The following is a 22,640-nucleotide window of genomic DNA, read 5'->3' as shown; positions in this document are numbered from 1 at the left end:
CCTAGGCTGTTAAAATATATCATAGTGGGATCTTTGTCCAAGAGTGTATTACAATGTGATCACTTGCAGAATCTACGTCTGTGTCTCATGTCTTACACAAGTTCGCTGCATTACTTGCCTCACTGCGGTTGCAAACACCCCCCTCCAGTCACCATCACACGCCCACTTATTGGCTACCGCTGAAGCAAGGCATAACCTGTTCCCTAGCAACAGAGCGTGGGGCAGCCAATGCGGGGCTGCTTTGTGGAAGGAGCTACTTTGCCAATCTGCTGTTACTAAGGTGCTGGGAGTACAGTGGGAGATAGCTAGCTGAGGCTGTGGTGCGGTGGAGGGGACTGTGGGAGGTTAGAAGCCCAACCAAGGTGTCTGTGTTGTGTAGAGCACCTGCCTATCAGGAGACTACACCAGGGCCTGGGATGCTCCCACTTGCTACCTTACACATAAGAGTTAATTCTGTTATTTTGTCTGTATACAGTAAAGTTGTATCTGAGAGCTGTGTGAGTGCAGTTGACATGGACATGGAAGTGATTACCCATGCATGTGTATTTTTCTGCATGTGTGCACACAATAAATAAATTACATGACTAAATGTGACTATGAATGTGTGGTTGAGAGGAGGACTCCTTACCGAGTTTGCTTTGAGCTGGGTCAGTTTCTTGTCATCGTCGTGTTCTAGTGCAATGGGTGAGGATTTCTGTGGGGGGGAGAGGGTGAGATCCCTGCGCAGAGGCCTAGCCTCCAGCTTGTCCTCCTTGCGCAGACTGTCCATCTTTTGCATTGAGTCTGGGGCCGGTCCCTCCTTGCCCTCTTTACTCTCCCGCGCCCCTGAAGGCCGTGCCGCCTCCATGTCTTGGCCCTCCCTGGCCTCCCGGCTCTTACTAGGCCGCTGTCTCTGCAGCGTGTGGGAGTGGGCTTCGCCCCCGTTGCTATGGCCCTCCTCTCCCAGCCCATAGGGCTTCTGGGAGTTGGAGTCCATCGGCTGCAGTGGCCTCATCTCCATCTCGTAGTTGCTCAGCTTCTCCTCATCCTGCTCCAGCAGTCGTGTGTCACTGCTGTGCGTCCGCTGGGACCTCCACGATGCTGATGGGCAGTCCGACCACCGGTCCCTGGAGGCTTTGTGATTGGACGAACCATGCTCTCGAGACTTGTGATTGGAGGAGGCGTGCTTGTGGCCATGGCCATTTGTGCGCCCACTGCCCCTGGCTTCCTCTTGGACAGAGGGGGTGGTAGAGCGATTTCTGCCCCAGCTGCCCCCTTTATAAGAGTGCTTGTCCTTGTCCTCGCTCCAGCTGTTGGCCCTAAGGTACTCCCCCCCTCCGCGCCCCTCCATCAGCACCTGGATCTCCTGCCCACTACTGCCCCCTCCCCCACCGCCACCACACCCAGCATCGTCCACAGCACTCTGCCGCAGGAAGCGAGCGTTCTTGGTGCAGTGTGGCTTGGTGGTGGCAGGGCTGCAGGGGGGCAAGGAGGGGTGGCTGGCCTCAGGGCTAAGGTCAGGGGTCAAGTTTGGGGGTGTAGTGCCCTTCATGTAGAGTTCAGGACTGTCTGGCCCTGTGCCACTGGAGACCACCTCAATGTCGTTCTCACTGGAGTTCTGATGTTTTGGCCTTTGGACCTCTACTCCTGACCAACAGCACAGAGACACAGAGAGAGAGACACAGACAGAGACACACAGACAGAGACACACAGAGAGAGACACAGACAGAGACACAGAGAGAGAGAGACACACAGACAGAGACACGAGAGAGAGACAGACAGAAAGAGAGACACAGACAGAAAGAGAAACACAGACAGAAAGAGGAAACACAGACAGAGAGACAGAGAGTCAGGACAGCATGACACACAATGTTGGAATAGTCCCATTTCAAAGTGAATGATTTAGAGTTATTACGTTGGGATAGTCCCTTTTGAAAGTGAATGATTTAGAGTTATTACGTTAGGATAGTCCCTTTTCAAAGTGAATGATTTAGAGTTATTACGTTGGGATAGTCCCTTTTGAAAGTGAATGATTTAGAGTTATTACGTTAGGATAGTCCCTTTCAAAGTGAATGATTTAGAGTTATTACGTTGGGATAGTTCCTTTCAAAGTGAATGATTTAGAGTTATTACGTTAGGATAGTCCCTTTCAAAGTGAATGATTTAGAGTTATTACGTTGGGATAGTCCCTTTTCAAAGTGAATGATTTAGAGTTATTACTTTAGGATAGTCCCATTTCAAAGTGAATGATTTAGAGTTATTACGTTGGGATAGTCCCATTTCAAAGTGAATGATTTAGAGTTATTACGTTGGGATAGTCCCTTTTGAAAGTGAATGATTTAGAGTTATTACGTTAGGATAGTCCCTTTTCAAAGTGAATGATTTAGAGTTATTACGTTGGGATAGTCCCTTTTGTGAAAGATTTAGAATGATTTAGAGTTATTACGTTAGGATAGTCCCTTTCAAAGTGAATGATTTAGAGTTATTACGTTGGGATAGTTCCTTTCAAAGTGAATGATTTAGAGTTATTACGTTAGGATAGTCCCTTTCAAAGTGAATGATTTAGAGTTATTACGTTGGGATAGTCCCTTTTCAAAGTGAATGATTTAGAGTTATTACGTTGGGATAGTCCCTTTCAAAGTGAATGATTTAGAGTTATTACGTTGGGATAGTCCCTTTTCAAAGTGAATGATTTAGAGTTATTACGTTGGGATAGTCCCATTTCAAAGTGAATGATTTAGAGTTATTACGTTGGGATAGTCCCATTTCAAAGTGAATGATTTAGAGTTATTACGTTGGGATAGTCCCATTTCAAAGTGAATGATTTAGAGTTATTACGTTGGGATAGTCCCTTTCAAAGTGAATGATTTAGAGTTATTACGTTGGGATAGTCCCTTTTCAAAGTGAATGATTTAGAGTTATTACGTTGGGATAGTCCCTTTTCAAAGTGAATGATTTAGAGTTATTACGTTGGGATGGTCCCTTTTCAAAGTGAATGATTTAGAGTTATTACGTTGGGATAGTCCCTTTCAAAGTGAATGATTTAGAGTTATTACGTTGGGATGGTCCCTTTTCAAAGTGAATGATTTAGAGTTATTACGTTGGGATAGTCCCTTTTCAAAGTGAATGATTTAGAGTTATTACGTTGGGATAGTCCCTTTTCAAAGTGAATGATTTAGAGTTATTACGTTGGGATAGTCCCTTTTCAAAGTGAATGATTTAGAGTTATTACGTTAGGATAGTCCCTTTCAAAGTGAATGATTTAGAGTTATTACGTTGGGATAGTCCCTTTCAAAGTGAATGATTTAGAGTTATTACGTTGGGATAGTCCCTTTCAAAGTGAATGATTTAGAGTTATTACGTTGGGATAGTCCCTTTCAAAGTGAATGATTTAGAGTTATTACGTTGGGATAGTCCCTTTTCAAAGTGAATGATTTAGAGTTATTACTTTAGGATAGTCCCATTTCAAAGTGAATGATTTAGAGTTATTACGTTGGGATAGTCCCTTTTCAAAGTGAATGATTTAGAGTTATTACTTTAGGATAGTCCCATTTCAAAGTGAATGATTTAGAGTTATTACGTTGGGATAGTCCCTTTCAAAGTGAATGATTTAGAGTTATTACGTTGGGATAGTCCCTTTTCAAAGTGAATGATTTAGAGTTATTACGTTGGGATAGTCCCTTTTGAAAGTGAATGATTTAGAGTTATTACGTTAGGATAGTCCCTTTCAAAGTTTATGATTTAGAGTTCTCTTTGTTTTATATTCATGTTTGTTTGACTTGTTTTATATTCAAGTTCAATCTCTGTGATATGGCCATGGCCAATTTACACCATGAATGACATGAACAGCTGTACTGCTAACGTCAACCAGATGATGTCAGTATTATGTAAAGGAAATCAAAGGGACGTGCACATGGAAGGAACCATAACCCCATATATTGCCCTTAAAATGACCTAAATTCCTTTCCTGAGATGCGTGTAGTTGATGTGCCCATTATATTATGCAATCATGCACACAACACAATAGAATAGAATACCTCTTAGACAGACAGACTATTCCTGACCACTCCTATCCTGTCTTTAGACTAGACTCTGCCTCTTTTCAAGGTTTTTCAGTCAGCAGCACCAGAGAGAGAGGGGGGGGGGGGCTGGTTAAGCATTCTACTCAGTTACGCCAGACACTCCTTTCTCTTTCTGCATTGCCTACCTTACCTCGCTGTCTCCCAGACGTCTGCACCCAGCCAGTCACAGCACTCACACAATCTTTACTCTGCTCAACAGGCAGCACAGCACGGCAAGGCACAGCACAACACTATCACTCTCACTCTGAGCCTCAACAGTGCTCAATGTGTTAATTTATCATGTGCACGTGCACAGATATTGTGTGCAAAGGGTTTTGTTGGCACATAAGAGCTTGGTGAAATGACCTGTTTCAGTTTAGACAAATGCTGTTGTTGTTGCTCTGAGGATAAACTCAGCCTCCGAGGGAATCTGTAACTGTGAGTCTTTATAATGTCATGACATTCAAAACAGCCATCAAGGTATTGTCAGGTACGTGGAACAAACAAACAAGCAAGGGAGAGTATATGTCAGGAAGTGTGTGTGTGTGTGTGTTTAAGAGTGTGTGTCAGTCAGCCTGCCTTGCGTGGGCTTGTTGGAAAGTTCATTGTTGACCTCCCTCCAGCTTCCTGTTGCTGCCTCCATCACTCATGACTTGCACTGCACTGTGGGTAACCGGTCCCATGGGGCACGAGCACATACAGTAGAGCACCCACATGCCTGCCACTGACACCTGATTGACTTGGCCATTCGCTCCTCTCTCTTGCCATTATTTACATGTTCAGGAGACATACTGTATGTTTATTCATATATGATGCCGTATGTATTTTCTCTCAGCATTTCAAGTTGATAAAATAAAGTGACACACTGTGAGTGCCAAATAGACTCAGGGCATTAGTGTATTGACATTTGTGGTTATAAAAAGATTGTGTGTGACAAAATTGGTGCTTCTGGTGTATTGATGGTTGCTATGGGGATGGTGGCACACTCACCGTTTTTGCGGTGCTGGAAGGAGGGGGAGAACTCTTTGGCCGTGACCCTGGCGAGGCGACACTCTTCCTGGGCCTTCTGGGCTGCTCCCATGGCCGCCTCTGCCTTCCCTCGTGCATGGGCTGTCCTGGTGGTGAGTAAATAATAATTAATTAAAGAATGCAACTGCAGGGAGCAAGTTGCATGACTGACTTTGTGAGTGTACTGTACGTGCATTGGAATGTATAATATAAAAGAGCGTCTGCTAAATGACTTAAATGTAATGTAAATGTAGACAGCCGGGAATTGTGAGGTCAGACCCTCTAAGTCAGGGCTGCCCAATTCCAATGCTGGAGTATTTTCAAATAATTTCCTATAAATAGCCTACTATTTTAACATATTTTCAAATACTTATTTCAAATACTATTTTAAAATGCCTGGGTTAAATGCATGGGAGTGTATTACACATTTAGTAATGACAGAATGCACTTGAAACTTCACACAGTAAAAGCTTTGTATGACAATACAATTATTTTGCTGATAGGAGTGGGAAAAAGGTACTTGTGCATTGATAAGCACACCAAAGATGACCTTAACGATAAGTAATAAAATAAATACCTCACTTCTAAAAGCCTATTTCACACTATAGCCTGCTGAATTGAAAATATGAATTATAATCCATTGAATAATTCACATGTCCTGTGTGGCTGCAGGATTATTTCCCTGCTATATCAAACTGGCTCAAATTAAGATCCTACATCTGTAGCTTCCATCGTAGTATACCCTTCTGGTATGTGACAGATAGCCCCATACTGACATCTGTTTCTGTGTCACACTACTATGGTCTCATAAAATAATAGAGGCCTGATGATAATGTGCAATCCCTTCAAATGGATAATTCCGTTTTAGCTCACATGACATAAACCCACGTCCAGAGGAGAACATACGGTGCTTTCCCAATTGTTTTGCCTTTACCATTCTTTCTCCTCTCTCTCTCTGAACCCTCTATTTTGTCTCTTTCCTTTTCTATTTCCCTCTCTCCTCCTTGTTTGTGCAGGAACTGTCTTGGTGCAGTATTGCATGTCGATGGTTATTGATTTATTTTGCCTGTGTTTCTTTTTGCTCCTGTCTCTCTTCACCCTGGCACTAGAGCTCACAGCACTGTGTGTGTGTGTGTGTGTGTCCATCCGTCCATCCGTCCGTCCGTCCGTAGTAGTGTGTGAGTAATTGTCTGTAAAAGTTTCTGTGTGTGGACAGTGTTGGCTGGCCTGGTGTGTTTGGTAGGGACACATTAGTGGGTGTTAGAGAGGGGTGTGGTGAGGGGGTAAGCTGAGGTGAGCTGAGAGGGGGATAGAGCTCCTCATCCTGCTCTACTGGGGACCAGCCCTCTCCTGGACCGTTGTCCTAGCAACTGCAGGAGCAAGGGAGTGAGAAACATAGTGAGAGAGAGGGAGGGGATAGGAATCTTCCATTCAGTGTTACTGTGCCCCAGAGCACTGCATGACTTATTTTACAGCTTCATCATTTAGAAAGAATGCAGTGATCACCCCACCACTCACACACACACACACACACACACACACACACACACACACACACACACACACACACACACACACACACACACACACACACACACACACACACACACACACACACACACACACACACACACACACACACACACACACACACACACACACACACACACACACACACACACACACACACACACACACACACACACACACACACACACACGCACGCTAGCACATGTGCTGGCACGTAAGGCAGATATGGATTTGATTCTCTGTCTATTTATATCACACCAAGCCACAGCAGTAAGAACACCACTTCTGATTTCACAGAGACACTAATCATTCTATGACATCAGACACACACAGGACTTTTTGTCTGCACCCCTCATCTCTCCTAATACACCTTCTTACTCTCATGCGTGCGCACGTGCACACATGAACAGAAGTTACTTCACCGTTCTCTGACTCTCACAATGCACAATGTCTCGACCTCTTGAACCATCTTTCTCATACAAACACAGACATGTTTTCTCACACAACCTGCACTCACCTTGTAACACACAGGTAAAGACAAACGCCCTCCTCCCCACCTCCACTCCAGCAGACATTTAGAGAATTAACTTCCTCTCACACCTTTATCTATCTAACACATTCATTTACACTGAATATATTTGTCTTGAGAAGCTGCTAGCTAATCTTATGTTAATGGAAAAGGGGCCATGCTTATACAATCTTAAGTAACCTAGAATGGTCTGACGAAGGCATGACCTGAGCCATCTGGGGAATAGGGTGCCATTTGGGACACAAAGAGAGTCTCCCTAATCCTCAGGATGACACACATAAGGAGCCTCTTTTTAATAAGTTGCATCAAGATGGAGTTGAACAGAGCCAGAGACAATTCATGCTTGTTTCCGGTATCAATGTCTCATCAGCAGCACATGATGCAGGGACTCTGATAAACGCATTTACCCTATTAACATCTCATTAACATCTCTTTCTGTCCTACTGTGGTCTCTTTCAGTCCTACTGTGGTCTCTTTCTGTCCTACTGTGGTCTCTTTCTGTCCTACTGTGGTCTCTTTCAGTCCTACTGTGGTCTCTTTCTGTCCTACTGTGGTCTCTTTCTGTTCTACTGTGGTCTCTTTCAGTCCTAATGTGGTCTCTTTCTGTCCTACTGTGGTCTCTTTCTGTCCTACTGTGGTCTCTTTCTGTCCTACTGTGGTCTCTTTCAGTCCTACTGTGGTCTCTTTCTGTCCTACTGTGGTCTCTTTCAGTCCTACTGTGGTCTCTTTCTGTCCTACTGTGGTCTCTTTCTGTCCTACTGTGGTCTCTTTCAGTCCTACTGTGGTCTCTTTCTGTCCTACTGTGGTCTCTTTCTGTCATACTGTGGTTTATTTCTGTCCTACTGTGGTCTCTTTCTGTCCTACTGTGGTCTCTTTCTGTCCTACTGTGGTCTCTTTCTGTCCTACTGTGGTCTCTTTCAGTCCTACTGTGGTTTCTTTCTGTCCTACTGTGGTCTCTTTCAGTCCTACTGTGGTCTCTTTCTGTCCTACTGTGGTCTCTTTCTGTCCTACTGTGGTCTCTTTCAGTCCTACTGTGGTCTCTTTCTGTCCTACTGTGGTCTCCTTCAGTCCTACTGTGGTCTCCTTCTGTCCTACTGTGGTCTTCTTTCTGTCCTACTGTGGTCTTCTTTCTGTCCTACTGTGGTCTCTTTCAGTCCTACTGTGGTCTCCTTCTGTCCTACTGTGGTCTCTTTCTGTCCTACTGTGGTCTCTTTCAGTCCTACTGTGGTCTCCTTGTGTCCTACTGTGGTCTCCTTCTGTCCTACTGGTTTGACCAATCGGATTCAACGCTTCAAGATTGCTTCGATCATGTGGACTGGGATTTGTTCCGCATTGTGGCGAACAACAACATTGATGAATACGCTGATTTGGTCAGCGGGTTTATTAACAAATGCATCGGCGATGTCGTATCCACAGCGTCTATTAAAACATTCCCAAAACAGAAACCGTGGATTGATAGCATGCATTTGTGCAAAACTGAAAGCACAAACCCCTGTTTTTAATCAGGGCAAGGTGACCGGAAACATGACCGAATACAAACAGTGCAGCTATTCCCTCCGCAAGCAATCAAACAAGCTAAGCCTCAGTATAGAGACAAAGTAGAGTTGCAATTCAACGGCTCAGACACGAGAGGTATGTGGCAGGGTCTACAGTCAATCACGGACTATAAAAGGAAAACCAGCCCCGTCGCGGACCAGGATGTCTTGCTCCCCCAGACAGAACAACTTCTTTGCTCACTTTGAGGACAATACAGTGCCACTGACACGGCCCGCTACCAAAACCTGTGGGCTCTCCTTCACTGGAGCCAATGTGAGCAAAATATTTAAACGTGTCAACCCTCGCAAGGCTGCAGGCCCAGACAGCATCCCAAGCCGCGTCCTCAGAGCATGCGCAGACCAGCAGGCTGGTGTGTTTACGGACATATTCAATCAATCCTTATCCCAGTCTGCTGTTCCCACATGCTTCAAGAGGGCCACTATTGTTCCTGTTCCAAAGAAAGCTAAGGTAACTAAGCTAAATGACTACCACCCCATAGCACTCAATTCCGTCATCATGAAGTGCTTTGAGAGACTAGTCAAGGACCATATCACCTCCACCCTACCTGACACCATAGACCCACTCCAATTTGCTTACCACCCCAATAGGTCCACAGACGACGCAATCGCAATCACACTGCACACTGCCCTACCCCATCTGGACAAGTGGAATACCTATGTGAGAATGCTGTTCATCGACTACAGTGCAGCATTTATTAACACCATAGTACCCTCCAAGCTCGTCATCAAGTTTGAGACCCTGGGTCTCGACCCCGCCCTGTGCAACTGGGTCCTGGACTTCCTGACGGGCCGCCCCCAGGTGGTGACGGTAGGTAACAACATCTCCACCCCACTGATCTTCAACACTGGGTCCCCACAAGGTTGTGTTCTCAGCCCTCTCCTGTACTCCCTGTTCACCCATGACTGCATGGCCATGCACGCCTCCAACTCAATCATCAAGTTTGCAGACGACACTACAGTGGTAGTCTTGATTACCAACAACGACGAGACGGCTTACAGGGAGGAGGTGAGGGCCCTTGGAGTGTGGTGTCAGGAAAATAACCTCACACTCAAAGTCAACAAAACAAAGGAGATGATTGTGGACTTCAGGAAACAGCAGAGGGAGCACCCCCCTATCCACATTGACGGGACAGTAGTGGAGAGGGTAGAACGTTTTAAGTTCTTCGGCGTACACATCATGGACCAACTGAAATGGTCCAACCACACAGACAGCGTGGTGAAGAAGGCGCAGCAGCGCAACTACTCCTCCCACAACTGCAAGGCTCTCCAGAGGGTAGTGAGGTCTGCACAACGCACCAAAAGGGGCAAACTACCTGCCCTCCAGGACACCTACAGCACCCGATGTCACAGGAAGGCCAAAAAGATCATCAAGGACAACAACCACCCGAGCCACTGCCTGTTCACCCCGCTATCATCCAGAAGGAGAGGTCAGTACAGGTGCATCAAAGCAGGGACCGAGAGACTGAAAAACAGCTTCTATCTCAAGGCATTCAGACTGTGAAACAGCCATCACTAACATTGAGAGGCTGCTGCCAACATACTGACTCAACTCCAGCCACTTTAATAATGGAAACATTTATGTAATAAATGTATCACTAGCCACTTTAAACAATGCCACTTAATATAATGTTTACATACCCTACATTACCCATCTCATATGTATATACTGTACTCGATACCATCCACTGCATCTTGTTTACATACCCTACATTACCCATCTCATATGTATATACTGTACTCTATACCATCTACTGCATCTTGTTTACATACCCTACATTACTCATCTCATATGTATATACTGTACTCTATACCATCCACTGCATCTTGTTTACATACCCTACATTACTCATCTCATATGTATATACTGTACTCTATACCATCTACTGCATCTTGTTTACATACCCTACATTACTCATCTCATATGTATATACTGTACTCTATACCATCCACTGCATCTTGTTTACATACCCTACATTACTCATCTCATATGTATATACTGTACTCTATACCATCCACTGCATCTTGTTTACATACCCTACATTACTCATCTCATATGTATATACTGTACTCTATACCATCTACTGCATCTTGTTTACATACCCTACATTACTCATCTCATATGTATATACTGTACTCTATACCATCTACTGCATCTTGTTTACATACCCTACATTACTCATCTCATATGTATATACTGTACTCTATACCATCCACTGCATCTTGTTTACATACCCTACATTACTCATCTCATATGTATATACTGTACTCTATACCATCTACTGCATCTTGTTTACATACCCTACATTACTCATCTCATATGTATATACTGTACTCTATACCATCCACTGCATCTTGTTTACATACCCTACATTACTCATCTCATATGTATATACTGTACTCTATACCATCTACTGCATCTTGTTTACATACCCTACATTACTCATCTCATATGTATATACTGTACTCTATACCATCCACTGCATCTTGTTTACATACCCTACATTACTCATCTCATATGTATATACTGTACTCTATACCATCCACTGCATCTTGTTTACATACCCTACATTACTCATCTCATATGTATATACTGTACTCTATACCATCTACTGCATCTTGTTTACATACCCTACATTACTCATCTCATATGTATATACTGTACTCTATACCATCTACTGCATCTTGTTTACATACTCTACATTACTCATCTCATATGTATATACTGTACTCTATACCATCCACTGCATCTTGTTTACATACCCTACATTACTCATCTCATATGTATATACTGTACTCTATACCATCTACTGCATCTTGTTTACATACCCTACATTACTCATCTCATATGTATATACTGTACTCTATACCATCTACTGCATCTTGTTTACATACCCTACATTACTCATCTCATATGTATATACTGTACTCTATACCATCCACTGCATCTTGTTTACATACCCTACATTACTCATATGTATATACTGTACTCTATACCATCTACTGCATCTTGTTTACATACCCTACATTACTCATCTCATATGTATATACTGTACTCTATACCATCCACTGCATCTTGTTTACATACCCTACATTACTCATCTCATATGTATATACTGTACTCTATACCATCTACTGCATCTTGTTTACATACCCTACATTACTCATCTCATATGTATATACTGTACTCTATACCATCCACTGCATCTTGTTTACATACCCTACATTACTCATCTCATATGTATATACTGTACTCTATACCATCCACTGCATCTGGTTTACATACCCTACATTACTCATCTCATATGTATATACTGTACTCTATACCATCCACTGCATCTTGTTTACATACCCTACATTACTCATCTCATATGTATATACTGTACTCTCTACCATCTACTGCATCTTGTTTACATACCCTACATTACTCATCTCATATGTATATACTGTACTCTATACCATCTACTGCATCTTGTTTACATACCCTACATTACTCATCTCATATGTATATACTGTACTCTATACCATCTACTGCATCTTGTTTACATACCCTACATTACTCATCTCATATGTATATACTGTACTCTATACCATCTACTGCATCTTGTTTACATACCCTACATTACTCATCTCATATGTATATACTGTACTCTATACCATCTACTGCATCTTGTTTACATACCCTACATTACTCATCTCATATGTATATACTGTACTCTATACCATCCACTGCATCTTGTTTACATACCCTACATTACTCATCTCATATGTATATACTGTACTCTATACCATCTACTGCATCTTGTTTACATACCCTACATTACTCATCTCATATGTATATACTGTACTCTATACCATCTACTGCATCTTGTTTACATACCCTACATTACTCATCTCATATGTATATACTGTACTCTATACCATCTACTGCATCTTGTTTACATACCCTACATTACTCATCTCATATGTATATACTGTACTCTATACCATCTACTGCATCTTGTTTACATACCCTACATTACTCATCTCATATGTATATACTGTACTCTATACCATCCACTGCATCTTGTTTACATACCCTACATTACTCATCTCATATGTATATACTGTACTCTATACCATCTACTGCATCTTGTTTACATACCCTACATTACTCATCTCATATGTATATACTGTACTCTATACCATCTACTGCATCTTGTTTACATACCCTACATTACTCATCTCATATGTATATACTGTACTCTATACCATCTACTGCATCTTGTTTACATACCCTACATTACTCATCTCATATGTATATACTGTACTCTATACCATCTACTGCATCTTGTTTACATACCCTACATTACTCATCTCATATGTATATACTGTACTCTATACCATCTACTGCATCTTGTTTACATACCCTACATTACTCATCTCATATGTATATACTGTACTCTATACCATCTACTGCATCTTGTTTACATACCCTACATTACTCATCTCATATGTATATACTGTACTCTATACCATCTACTGCATCTTGTTTACATACCCTACATTACTCATCTCATATGTATATACTGTACTCTATACCATCCACTGCATCTTGTTTACATACCCTACATTACTCATCTCATATGTATATACTGTACTCTATACCATCTACTGCATCTTGTTTACATACCCTACATTACTCATCTCATATGTATATACTGTACTCTATACCATCCACTGCATCTTGTTTACATACCCTACATTACTCATCTCATATGTATATACTGTACTCTATACCATCTACTGCATCTTGTTTACATACCCTACATTACTCATCTCATATGTATATACTGTACTCTATACCATCTACTGCATCTTGTTTACATACCCTACATTACTCATCTCATATGTATATACTGTACTCTATACCATCTACTGCATCTTGTTTACATACCCTACATTACTCATCTCATATGTATATACTGTACTCTATACCATCTACTGCATCTTGTTTACATACCCTACATTACTCATCTCATATGTATATACTGTACTCTATACCATCCACTGCATCTTGTTTACATACCCTACATTACTCATCTCATATGTATATACTGTACTCTATACCATCTACTGCATCTTGTTTACATACCCTACATTACTCATCTCATATGTATATACTGTACTCTATACCATCCACTGCATCTTGTTTACATACCCTACATTACTCATCTCATATGTATATACTGTACTCTATACCATCTACTGCATCTTGTTTACATACCCTACATTACTCATCTCATATGTATATACTGTACTCTATACCATCCACTGCATCTTGTTTACATACCCTACATTACTCATCTCATATGTATATACTGTACTCTATACCATCCACTGCATCTTGTTTACATACCCTACATTACTCATCTCATATGTATATACTGTACTCTATACCATCCACTGCATCTTGTTTACAAACCCTACATTACTCATCTCATATGTATATACTGTACTCTATACCATCTACTGCATCTTGTTTACATACCCTACATTACTCATCTCATATGTATATACTGTACTCTATACCATCCACTGCATCTTGTTTACATACCCTACATTACTCATCTCATATGTATATACTGTACTCTATACCATCCACTGCATCTTGTTTACATACCCTACATTACTCATCTCATATGTATATAGTGTACTCTATACCATCCACTGCATCTTGTTTACATACCCTACATTACTCATCTCATATGTATATAGTGTACTCTATACCATCTACTGCATCTTGTTTACATACCCTACATTACTCATCTCATATGTATATACTGTACTTTATACCATCCACTGCATCTTGTTTACATACCCTACATTACTCATCTCATATGTATATACTGTACTCTATACCATCTACTGCATCTTGTTTACATACCCTACATTACTCATCTCATATGTATATACTGTACTCTATACCATCTACTGCATCTTGTTTACATACCCTACATTACTCATCTCATATGTATATACTGTACTCTATACCATCCACTGCATCTTGTTTACATACCCTACATTACTCATCTCATATGTATATAGTGTACTCTATACCATCCACTGCATCTTGTTTACATACCCTACATTACTCATCTCATATGTATATAGTGTACTCTATACCATCCACTGCATCTTGTTTACATACCCTACATTACTCATCTCATATGTATATAGTGTACTCTATACCATCCACTGCATCTTGTTTACATACCCTACATTACTCATCTCATATGTATATAGTGTACTCTATACCATCCACTGCATCTTGTTTACATACCCTACATTACTCATCTCATATGTATATAGTGTACTCTATACCATCCACTGCATCTTGTTTACATACCCTACATTACTCATCTCATATGTATATACTGTACTCTATACCATCTACTGCATCTTGTTTACATACCCTACATTACTCATCTCATATGTATATACTGTACTCTATACCATCTACTGCATCTTGTTTACATACCCTACATTACTCATCTCATATGTATATACTGTACTCTATACCATCCACTGCATCTTGTTTACATACCTTACATTACTCATCTCATATGTATATACTGTACTCTATACCATCTACTGCATCTTGTTTACATACCCTACATTACTCATCTCATATGTATATACTGTACTCTATACCATCCACTGCATCTTGTTTACATACCCTACATTACTCATCTCATATGTATATACTGTACTCTATACCATCCACTGCATCTTGTTTACATACCCTACATTACTCATCTCATATGTATATACTGTACTCTATACCATCCACTGCATCTTGTTTACATACCTTACATTACTCATCTCATATGTATATACTGTACTCTATACCATCTACTGCATCTTGTTTACATACCCTACATTACTCATCTCATATGTATATACTGTACTCTATACCATCTACTGCATCTTGTTTACATACCCTACATTACTCATCTCATATGTATATACTGTACTCTATACCATCTACTGCATCTTGTTTACATACCCTACATTACTCATCTCATATGTATATACTGTACTCTATACCATCTACTGCATCTTGCCTATTACTCATCTCATATGTATATACCGCCTTCTTCTATACCATCACTCATTCATATATTTTTTTATGTACATATTCTTATTCATCCCTTTATACTTGTGTGTATAAGGTAGTTGTTGTGAAATTGTTAGGTTAGATTACTCATTGGAATTTACTGCATTGTCAGAACTAGAAGCACAAGCATTTTTGCTACACTCGCATTAACATCTGCTAACCATGTGAATGTGACAAATACAATTTGATTTGATTTGATTTACTGTGGTCTCCTTCTGTCCTACTGTGGTCTCCTTCTGTCCTACTGTGGTCTCCTTCTGTCCTACTGTAGTCTCTTTCTGTCCTACTGTGGTCTCCTTCTGCCTCTGTTTGTGAGTATGTCTCTATCTCTCTCTCTGTGTGTGTGTGAGTGTTTGTTGTTGTTTACCTATATTGTTCTGTGACTATGCATTATTTCTTGGTATCTTACCTCGAAGAGTAACCTTTGTCTTGGAGTTCTACAAGGAAAATACCTTTCCTCTCATAATATATGGGTTAGCCTGTGTACTGTTTGCTCCAGAGAACTGCTCTAGAGGCAATTCAAATGTTTAGCATAGAACGGTTGAGGTCAATCTCTTCTCACACGGTGTTCCTCGAAAAATGCATCCCTGTCCTCACAGACAGAGGTATGTTACCCACATTCTCCTTACTGTATTTTATGACTGCTTTAAAGTCAAGCAGTGGCTGCTATTGTTTCTGAATACAAAATGATACCCCCATACCCCTGCTCTCATCCTTTCCTCTCTCTATGCTACAGCAGTGCCACACTGAATCAGCTGACATGGGTTGAGATAAATGTATTATCCTGCTGCATCGAGGTGTAGATGCCCTCATCTATAAAGAGTGTCCCTGTGTAGGTGTCTGGTAACATGTCCGAATATAAACAATGCAGCTATTCCCTCCGCAAGGCTATTAAACAAGCTAAGCGTCAGTACAGAGACAAAGTGGAATCTCAATTCAATGGCTCAGACACAAGAGGCAAGTGGCAGGGTCTACAGTCAATCACGGACTACAAGAAGAAACCCAGCCCAGTCACGGACCAGGATGTCTTGCTCCCAGGCAGACTAAATAACTTTTTTGCCCGCTTTGAGGACAATACAGTGCCACTGACACGGCCTGCAACGGAAACATGCGGTCTCTCCTTCACTGCAGCCGAGGTGAGTAAGACATTTAAACGTGTTAACCCTCGCAAGGCTGCAGGCCCAGATGGCATCCCCAGCCGCGCCCTCAGAGCATGCGCAGACCAGCTGGCCGGTGTGTTTACGGACATATTCAATCAATCCCTATACCAGTCTGCTGTTCCCACATGCTTCAAGAGGGCCACCATTGTTCCTGTTCCCAAGAAAGCTAAGGTAACTGAGCTAAACGACTACCGCCCCGTAGCACTCACTTCCGTCATCATGAAGTGCTTTGAGAGACTAGTCAAGGACCATATCACCTCCACCCTACCTGACACCCTAGACCCACTCCAATTTGCTTACCGCCCAAATAGGTCCACAGACGATGCAATCTCAACCACACTGCACACTGCTCTAACCCACCTGGGCAAGAGGAATACCTATGTGAGAATGCTGTTCATCGACTACAGCTCGGCATTCAACACCATAGTACCCTCCAAGCTCGTCATCAAGTTCGAGACCCTGGGTCTCGACCCCGCCCTGTGCAACTGGGTACTGGACTTCCTGACGGGCCGCCCCCAGGTGGTGAGGGTAGGCAACAACATCTCCTCCCCGCTGATCCTCAACACAGGGGCCCCACAAGGGTGCGTTCTGAGCCCTCTCCTGTACTCCCTGTTCACCCACGACTGCGTGGCCACGCACGCCTCCAACTCAATCATCAAGTTTGCGGACGACACAACAGTGGTAGGCTTGATTACCAACAACGACGAGACGGCCTACAGGGAGGAGGTGAGGGCCCTCGGAGTGTGGTGTCAGGAAAATAACCTCACACTCAACGTCAACAAAACTAAGGAGATGATTGTGGACTTCAGGAAACAGCAGAGGGAACACCCCCCTATCCACATCGATGGAACAGTAGTGGAGAGGGTAGCAAGTTTTAAGTTCCTCGGCATACACATCACAGACAAACTGAATTGGTCCACTCACACTGACAGCGTCGTGAAGAAGGCGCAGCAGCGCCTCTTCAACCTCAGGAGGCTGAAGAAATTTGGCTTGTCACCAAAAGCACTCACAAACTTCTACAGATGCACAATCGAGAGCATCCTGGCGGGCTGTATCACCGCCTGGTACGGCAACTGCTCCGCCCTCAACCGTAAGGCTCTCCAGAGGGTAGTGAGGTCTGCACAACGCATCACCGGGGGCAAACTACCTGCCCTCTAGGACACCTACACCACCCGAGGTTACAGGAAAGCCATAAAGATCATCAAGGACATCAACCACCCGAACCACTGCCTGTTCACCCCGCTATCATCCAGAAGGCGAGGTCAGTACAGGTGCATCAAAGCTGGGACCGAGAGACTGAAAAACAGCTTCTATCTCAAGGCCATCAGCCTGTTAAACAGCCACCACTAACATTGAGTGGCTGCTGCCAACACACTGTCATTGACACTGACCCAACTCCAGCCACTTTAATAATGGGAATTGATGGGAAATTATGTAAATATATCACTAGCCACTTTAAACAATGCTACCTTATATAATGTTACTTACCCTACATTATTCATCTCATATGTATATGTATATACTGTACTCTACATCATCAACTGCATCCTTATGTAATACATGTATCACTAGCCACTTTAACTATGCCACTTTGTTTACTTTGTCTACATACTCATCTCATATGTATATACTGTACTCCATACCATCTACTCTATGCTGCTCTGTACCATCACTCATTCATATATCCTTATGTACATATTCCTTATCCCCTTACACTGTGTATAAGACAGTAGTTTTGGAATTGTTAGTTAGATTACTTGTTGGTTATCACTGCATTGTCGGAACTAGATTTACAAGCATTTCGCTACACTCGCATTAACATCTGCTAACCATGTGTATGTGACAAATAAAATTGGATTTGATTTGATTTGAGGTAGTTAGCTGTAGCCAGTGTGCCCTGTGTAGGTAGTTAGCTGTAGCCAGTGTCCCTGTGTAGGTAGTTAGCTGTAGCCAGTGTCCCTGTGTAGGTAGCTATATGTAGCCAGTGTCCCTGTGTAGGTAGTTAGCTGTAGCCAGTGTGTCCTGTGTAGGTAGTTAGCTGTAACCAGTGTCTCTGTGTAGGTAGTTAGCTGTAGCCAGTATTCCTGTGTAGGTAGTTAGCTGTGGCCAGTGTCCCTGTGTAGGTAGTCAGCTGTAGCCAGTGTCCCTGTGTAGGTAGTTAGCTGTAGCCTGTGTGTCCTGTGTAGGTAGTTAGCTGAAGCCAGTGTGTCCTGTGTAGATAGTTAGCCGTAGCCAGTGTGTCCTGTGTAGGTAGTTAGCTGTAGCCAGTGTGCCCTGTGTAGGTAGTTAGCTGTAGCCAGTGTGCCCTGTGTAGTTAGTTAGCTGTAGCCAATGTGTTCTGTTTAGGTAGTTAGCTGTAGCCAGTGTGTCCTGTGTAGGTAGTTAGCTGTAGCCAGTGTGTCCTGTGTGTGTAGTTAGCTGTAGCTAGTGTGTCCTGTGTAGGTAGGTAGCTGTAGCCAGTGTGTCCTGTGTAGGTAGTTAGCTGTAGCCAGTGTGCCCTATTACTATACTTAAAAAAATAAAAAATATGCAGACTCTCTTATCAAGAGAAACTTACAGGAGCGATTAGGGTTAAGTGCCTTTCTCAAGGGCCCATCGTCAGATTTGTCACGTAGTCGGCTCGTGGATTCAAACCACCGTCCGGTAACTGACCTAGTGCTCTTAACAGCCAGGCTACCTGTTGCCCTGTGTATGTACTTAGCTGTAGCCAGTGTGCCTGGAAGAGTTTGATGAGCTTAAATAGGATTTGAGTTTTAGAACCAAATATAGCAAATGCATACCCTTGCATATACTGTATGTATGTGTAGAAACACAGACACAGACACACACATGGAAGTGTACAGATGCCCACAAAACGTCCATAGTTCATAGCTTTTAGAGTAATAGCCTTTGGGGATGCATCCTATGATATAATAATTAATCGATATGCATAGTTAAGACTTTGGAGATCTTGGAAGAGTGTGCTGGGTGTGAAGGTTGTAAGCGTGGGTGTTTGAACATTTGTTTGCATGCACATATATTTATGTGAAAATTGTGTGTGTGTGTGTGTGTGTGTGTGTGTGTGTGTGTGTGTGTGTGTGTGTGTGTGTGTGTGTGTGTGTGTGTGTGTGTGTGTGTGTGTGTGTGTGTGTGTGTGTGTGTGTGTGTGTGTGTGTGTGTGTGTGTGTGTGTGTGTGTGTGTGTGTGTGGCCAGCCTCCAGTTCAGCCTCCCGTGTCTCTCTCAGGCTGTCCGCCAATGCAGATATCACTCCCTGCCTCTTCTCTCTCTCTCTCTCTCTCTCTCTCTCTCTCTCTCTCTCTCTCTCTCTCTCTCTCTCTGTATCTCTGATATTATCTCTCTTTCTTTCTCTGTCTCCCGTCATGCCTTTCTCCCACCTCCCTCCAGGAAGATGCTTCAACAGCCCAACACAGGAGTGCAAAGGAAAGTCCAGAAACAGGCAGATCACACAGGTATTCTGTTATCATAGCTTATGGCCTAATTGGGCTTTCTCTTTATCTCGCTCTGTCAGCCACAAAAACACATACACACATGCACTTATGCACGGACACACATACGCATGTGCATGCACGCACGCACACACACACGTCACACCCACACACACATATGAACAAATGCATACATGCTTTCAAATAATGATGTAATAGTTCATAGCCATGACACCATGACCGTGTATACCCACATCATTGATTGCCTCTACTGCTCACCCATCAATATAGACCCATCAAGGTTCCGGGCAACGTGTTTAAACAATCCATACCAGCCTCATTCAGACCACAGTCTGGTCTGGTCAGGAAGAGGAACTCAGTATAGTGGGCGATGCAGAGTTCCACATGCATGTGTGATATCCAAGAGCAACCAGCTATGTAATCCAACCCTAGTTTATAACTAACTACTATTCCGTCTTCAAGAGAGCGAGAGTTGCACCCCTTCTGAAAAAACCTACACTCGATCCCTCCGATGTCAACAATTACAGACCAGTATCCCTTCTTTCTTTTCTCTCCAAAACTCTTGAACGTGCCGTCCTTGGCCAGCTCTCCCGCTATCTCTCTCTGAATGACCTTCTTGATCCAAATCAGTCAGGTTTCAAGACTAGTCATTCAACTGAGACTGCTCTCCTCTGTATCACGGAGGCGCTCCGCACTGCTAAAGCTAACTCTCTCTCCTCTGCTCTCATCCTTCTAGATCTATCGGCTGCCTTCTATACTGTGAACCATCAGATCCTCCTCTCCACCCTCTCCGAGTTGGGCATCTCCGGCGCGGCCCACGCTTGGATTGCGTCCTACCTGACAGGTCGCTCCTACCAGGTGGCGTGGCGAGAATCTGTCTCCTCACCACGCGCTCTCACCACTGGTGTCCCCCAGGGCTCTGTTCTAGGCCCTCTCCTATTCTCGCTATACACCAAGTCACTTGGCTCTGTCATAACCTCACATGGTCTCTCCTATCATTGCTATGCAGACGACACACAACTAATCTTCTCCTTTCCCCCTTCTGATGACCAGGTGGCGAATCGCATCTCTGCATGTCTGGCAGACATATCAGTGTGGATGACGGATCACCACCTCAAGCTGAACCTCGGCAAGACGGAGCTGCTCTTCCTCCCGGGGAAGGACTGCCCGTTCCATGATCTCGCCATCACGGTTGACAACTCCATTGTGTCCTCCTCCCAGAGCGCTAAGAACCTTGGTGTGATCCTGGACAACACCCTGTCGTTCTCAACCAACATCAAGGCGGTGGCCCGTTCCTGTAGGTTCATGCTCTACAACATCCGCAGAGTACGACCCTGCCTCACACAGGAAGCGGCGCAGGTCCTAATCCAGGCACTTGTCATCTCCCGTCTGGATTACTGCAACTCGCTGTTGGCTGGGCTCCTGCCTGTGCCATTAAACCCTTCAACTCATCCAGAACGCCGCAGCCCGTCTGGTGTTCAACCTTCCCAAGTTCTCTCACGTCACCCCGCTCCTCCGTTCTCTCCACTGGCTTCCAGTTGAAGCTCGCATCCGCTACAAGACCATGGTGCTTGCCTACGGAGCTGTGAGGGGAACGGCACCTCAGTACCTCCAGGCTCTGATCAGGCCCTACACCCAAACAAGGGCACTGCGTTCATCCACCTCTGGCCTGCTCGCCTCCCTACCACTGAGGAAGTACAGCTCCCGCTCAGCCCAGTCAAAACTGTTCGCTGCTCTGGCCCCCCAATGGTGGAACAAACTCCCTCACGACGCCAGGACAGCGGAGTCAATCACCACCTTCCGGAGACACCTGAAACCCCACCTCTTTAAGGAATACCTAAGATAGGATAAGTATCCCCCCCCCTCCCCCTTTAAGATTTAGATGCACTATTGTAAAGTGACTGTTCCACTGGATGTCATAAGGTGAATGCACCAATTTGTAAGTCGCTCTGGATAAGAGCGTCTGCTAAATGACTTAAATGTAAATGTAAATGTAAATAACTAATGTAGCTCAATGTTACATTCTTTCAGTTCCTCAGTCCAGAAGGGGATACACAAACTAACATTGGGGAACCGTGAGGGCCTTCTAAACCTTCAGAGAAGACTTAAGAATTTATAAAATAATTGTTGTCGTTTTAAAATATACACTTATACACTTAAAATATACACACATTGAATTTCTATTTAATCTTTTCAATAATATTTCAGTGGTAT

At 43.2% G+C, this 22,640-nt stretch overlaps 1 protein-coding gene across 1 annotated transcript in view; it reads right to left on the bottom strand.

Moving 5' to 3' along the window:
* LOC123999571 (junctophilin-3-like) overlaps window positions 1-22,640 on the bottom strand; it is a 43,390-nt gene that overhangs the window by 4,087 nt on the left and 16,663 nt on the right. Inside the window, exons 3-4 of the mRNA XM_046305479.1 lie at window positions 5,031-5,155; window positions 629-1,626 (exon numbers count right to left, since the gene is read on the bottom strand). Of these exons, the coding sequence (XP_046161435.1) occupies window positions 629-1,626; window positions 5,031-5,155 (1,123 nt within the window). The remainder of the gene's footprint in view (window positions 1-628; window positions 1,627-5,030; window positions 5,156-22,640) is intronic.

This window comes from Oncorhynchus gorbuscha, linkage group LG02, assembly GCF_021184085.1.
Source record: "Oncorhynchus gorbuscha isolate QuinsamMale2020 ecotype Even-year linkage group LG02, OgorEven_v1.0, whole genome shotgun sequence".
In the NCBI taxonomy this organism is placed as follows: domain Eukaryota; kingdom Metazoa; phylum Chordata; class Actinopteri; order Salmoniformes; family Salmonidae; genus Oncorhynchus; species Oncorhynchus gorbuscha.
The sequence above is the reverse complement of the archived record's forward strand: the minus strand, read 5'-3'. Positions and strand labels throughout refer to the sequence as shown.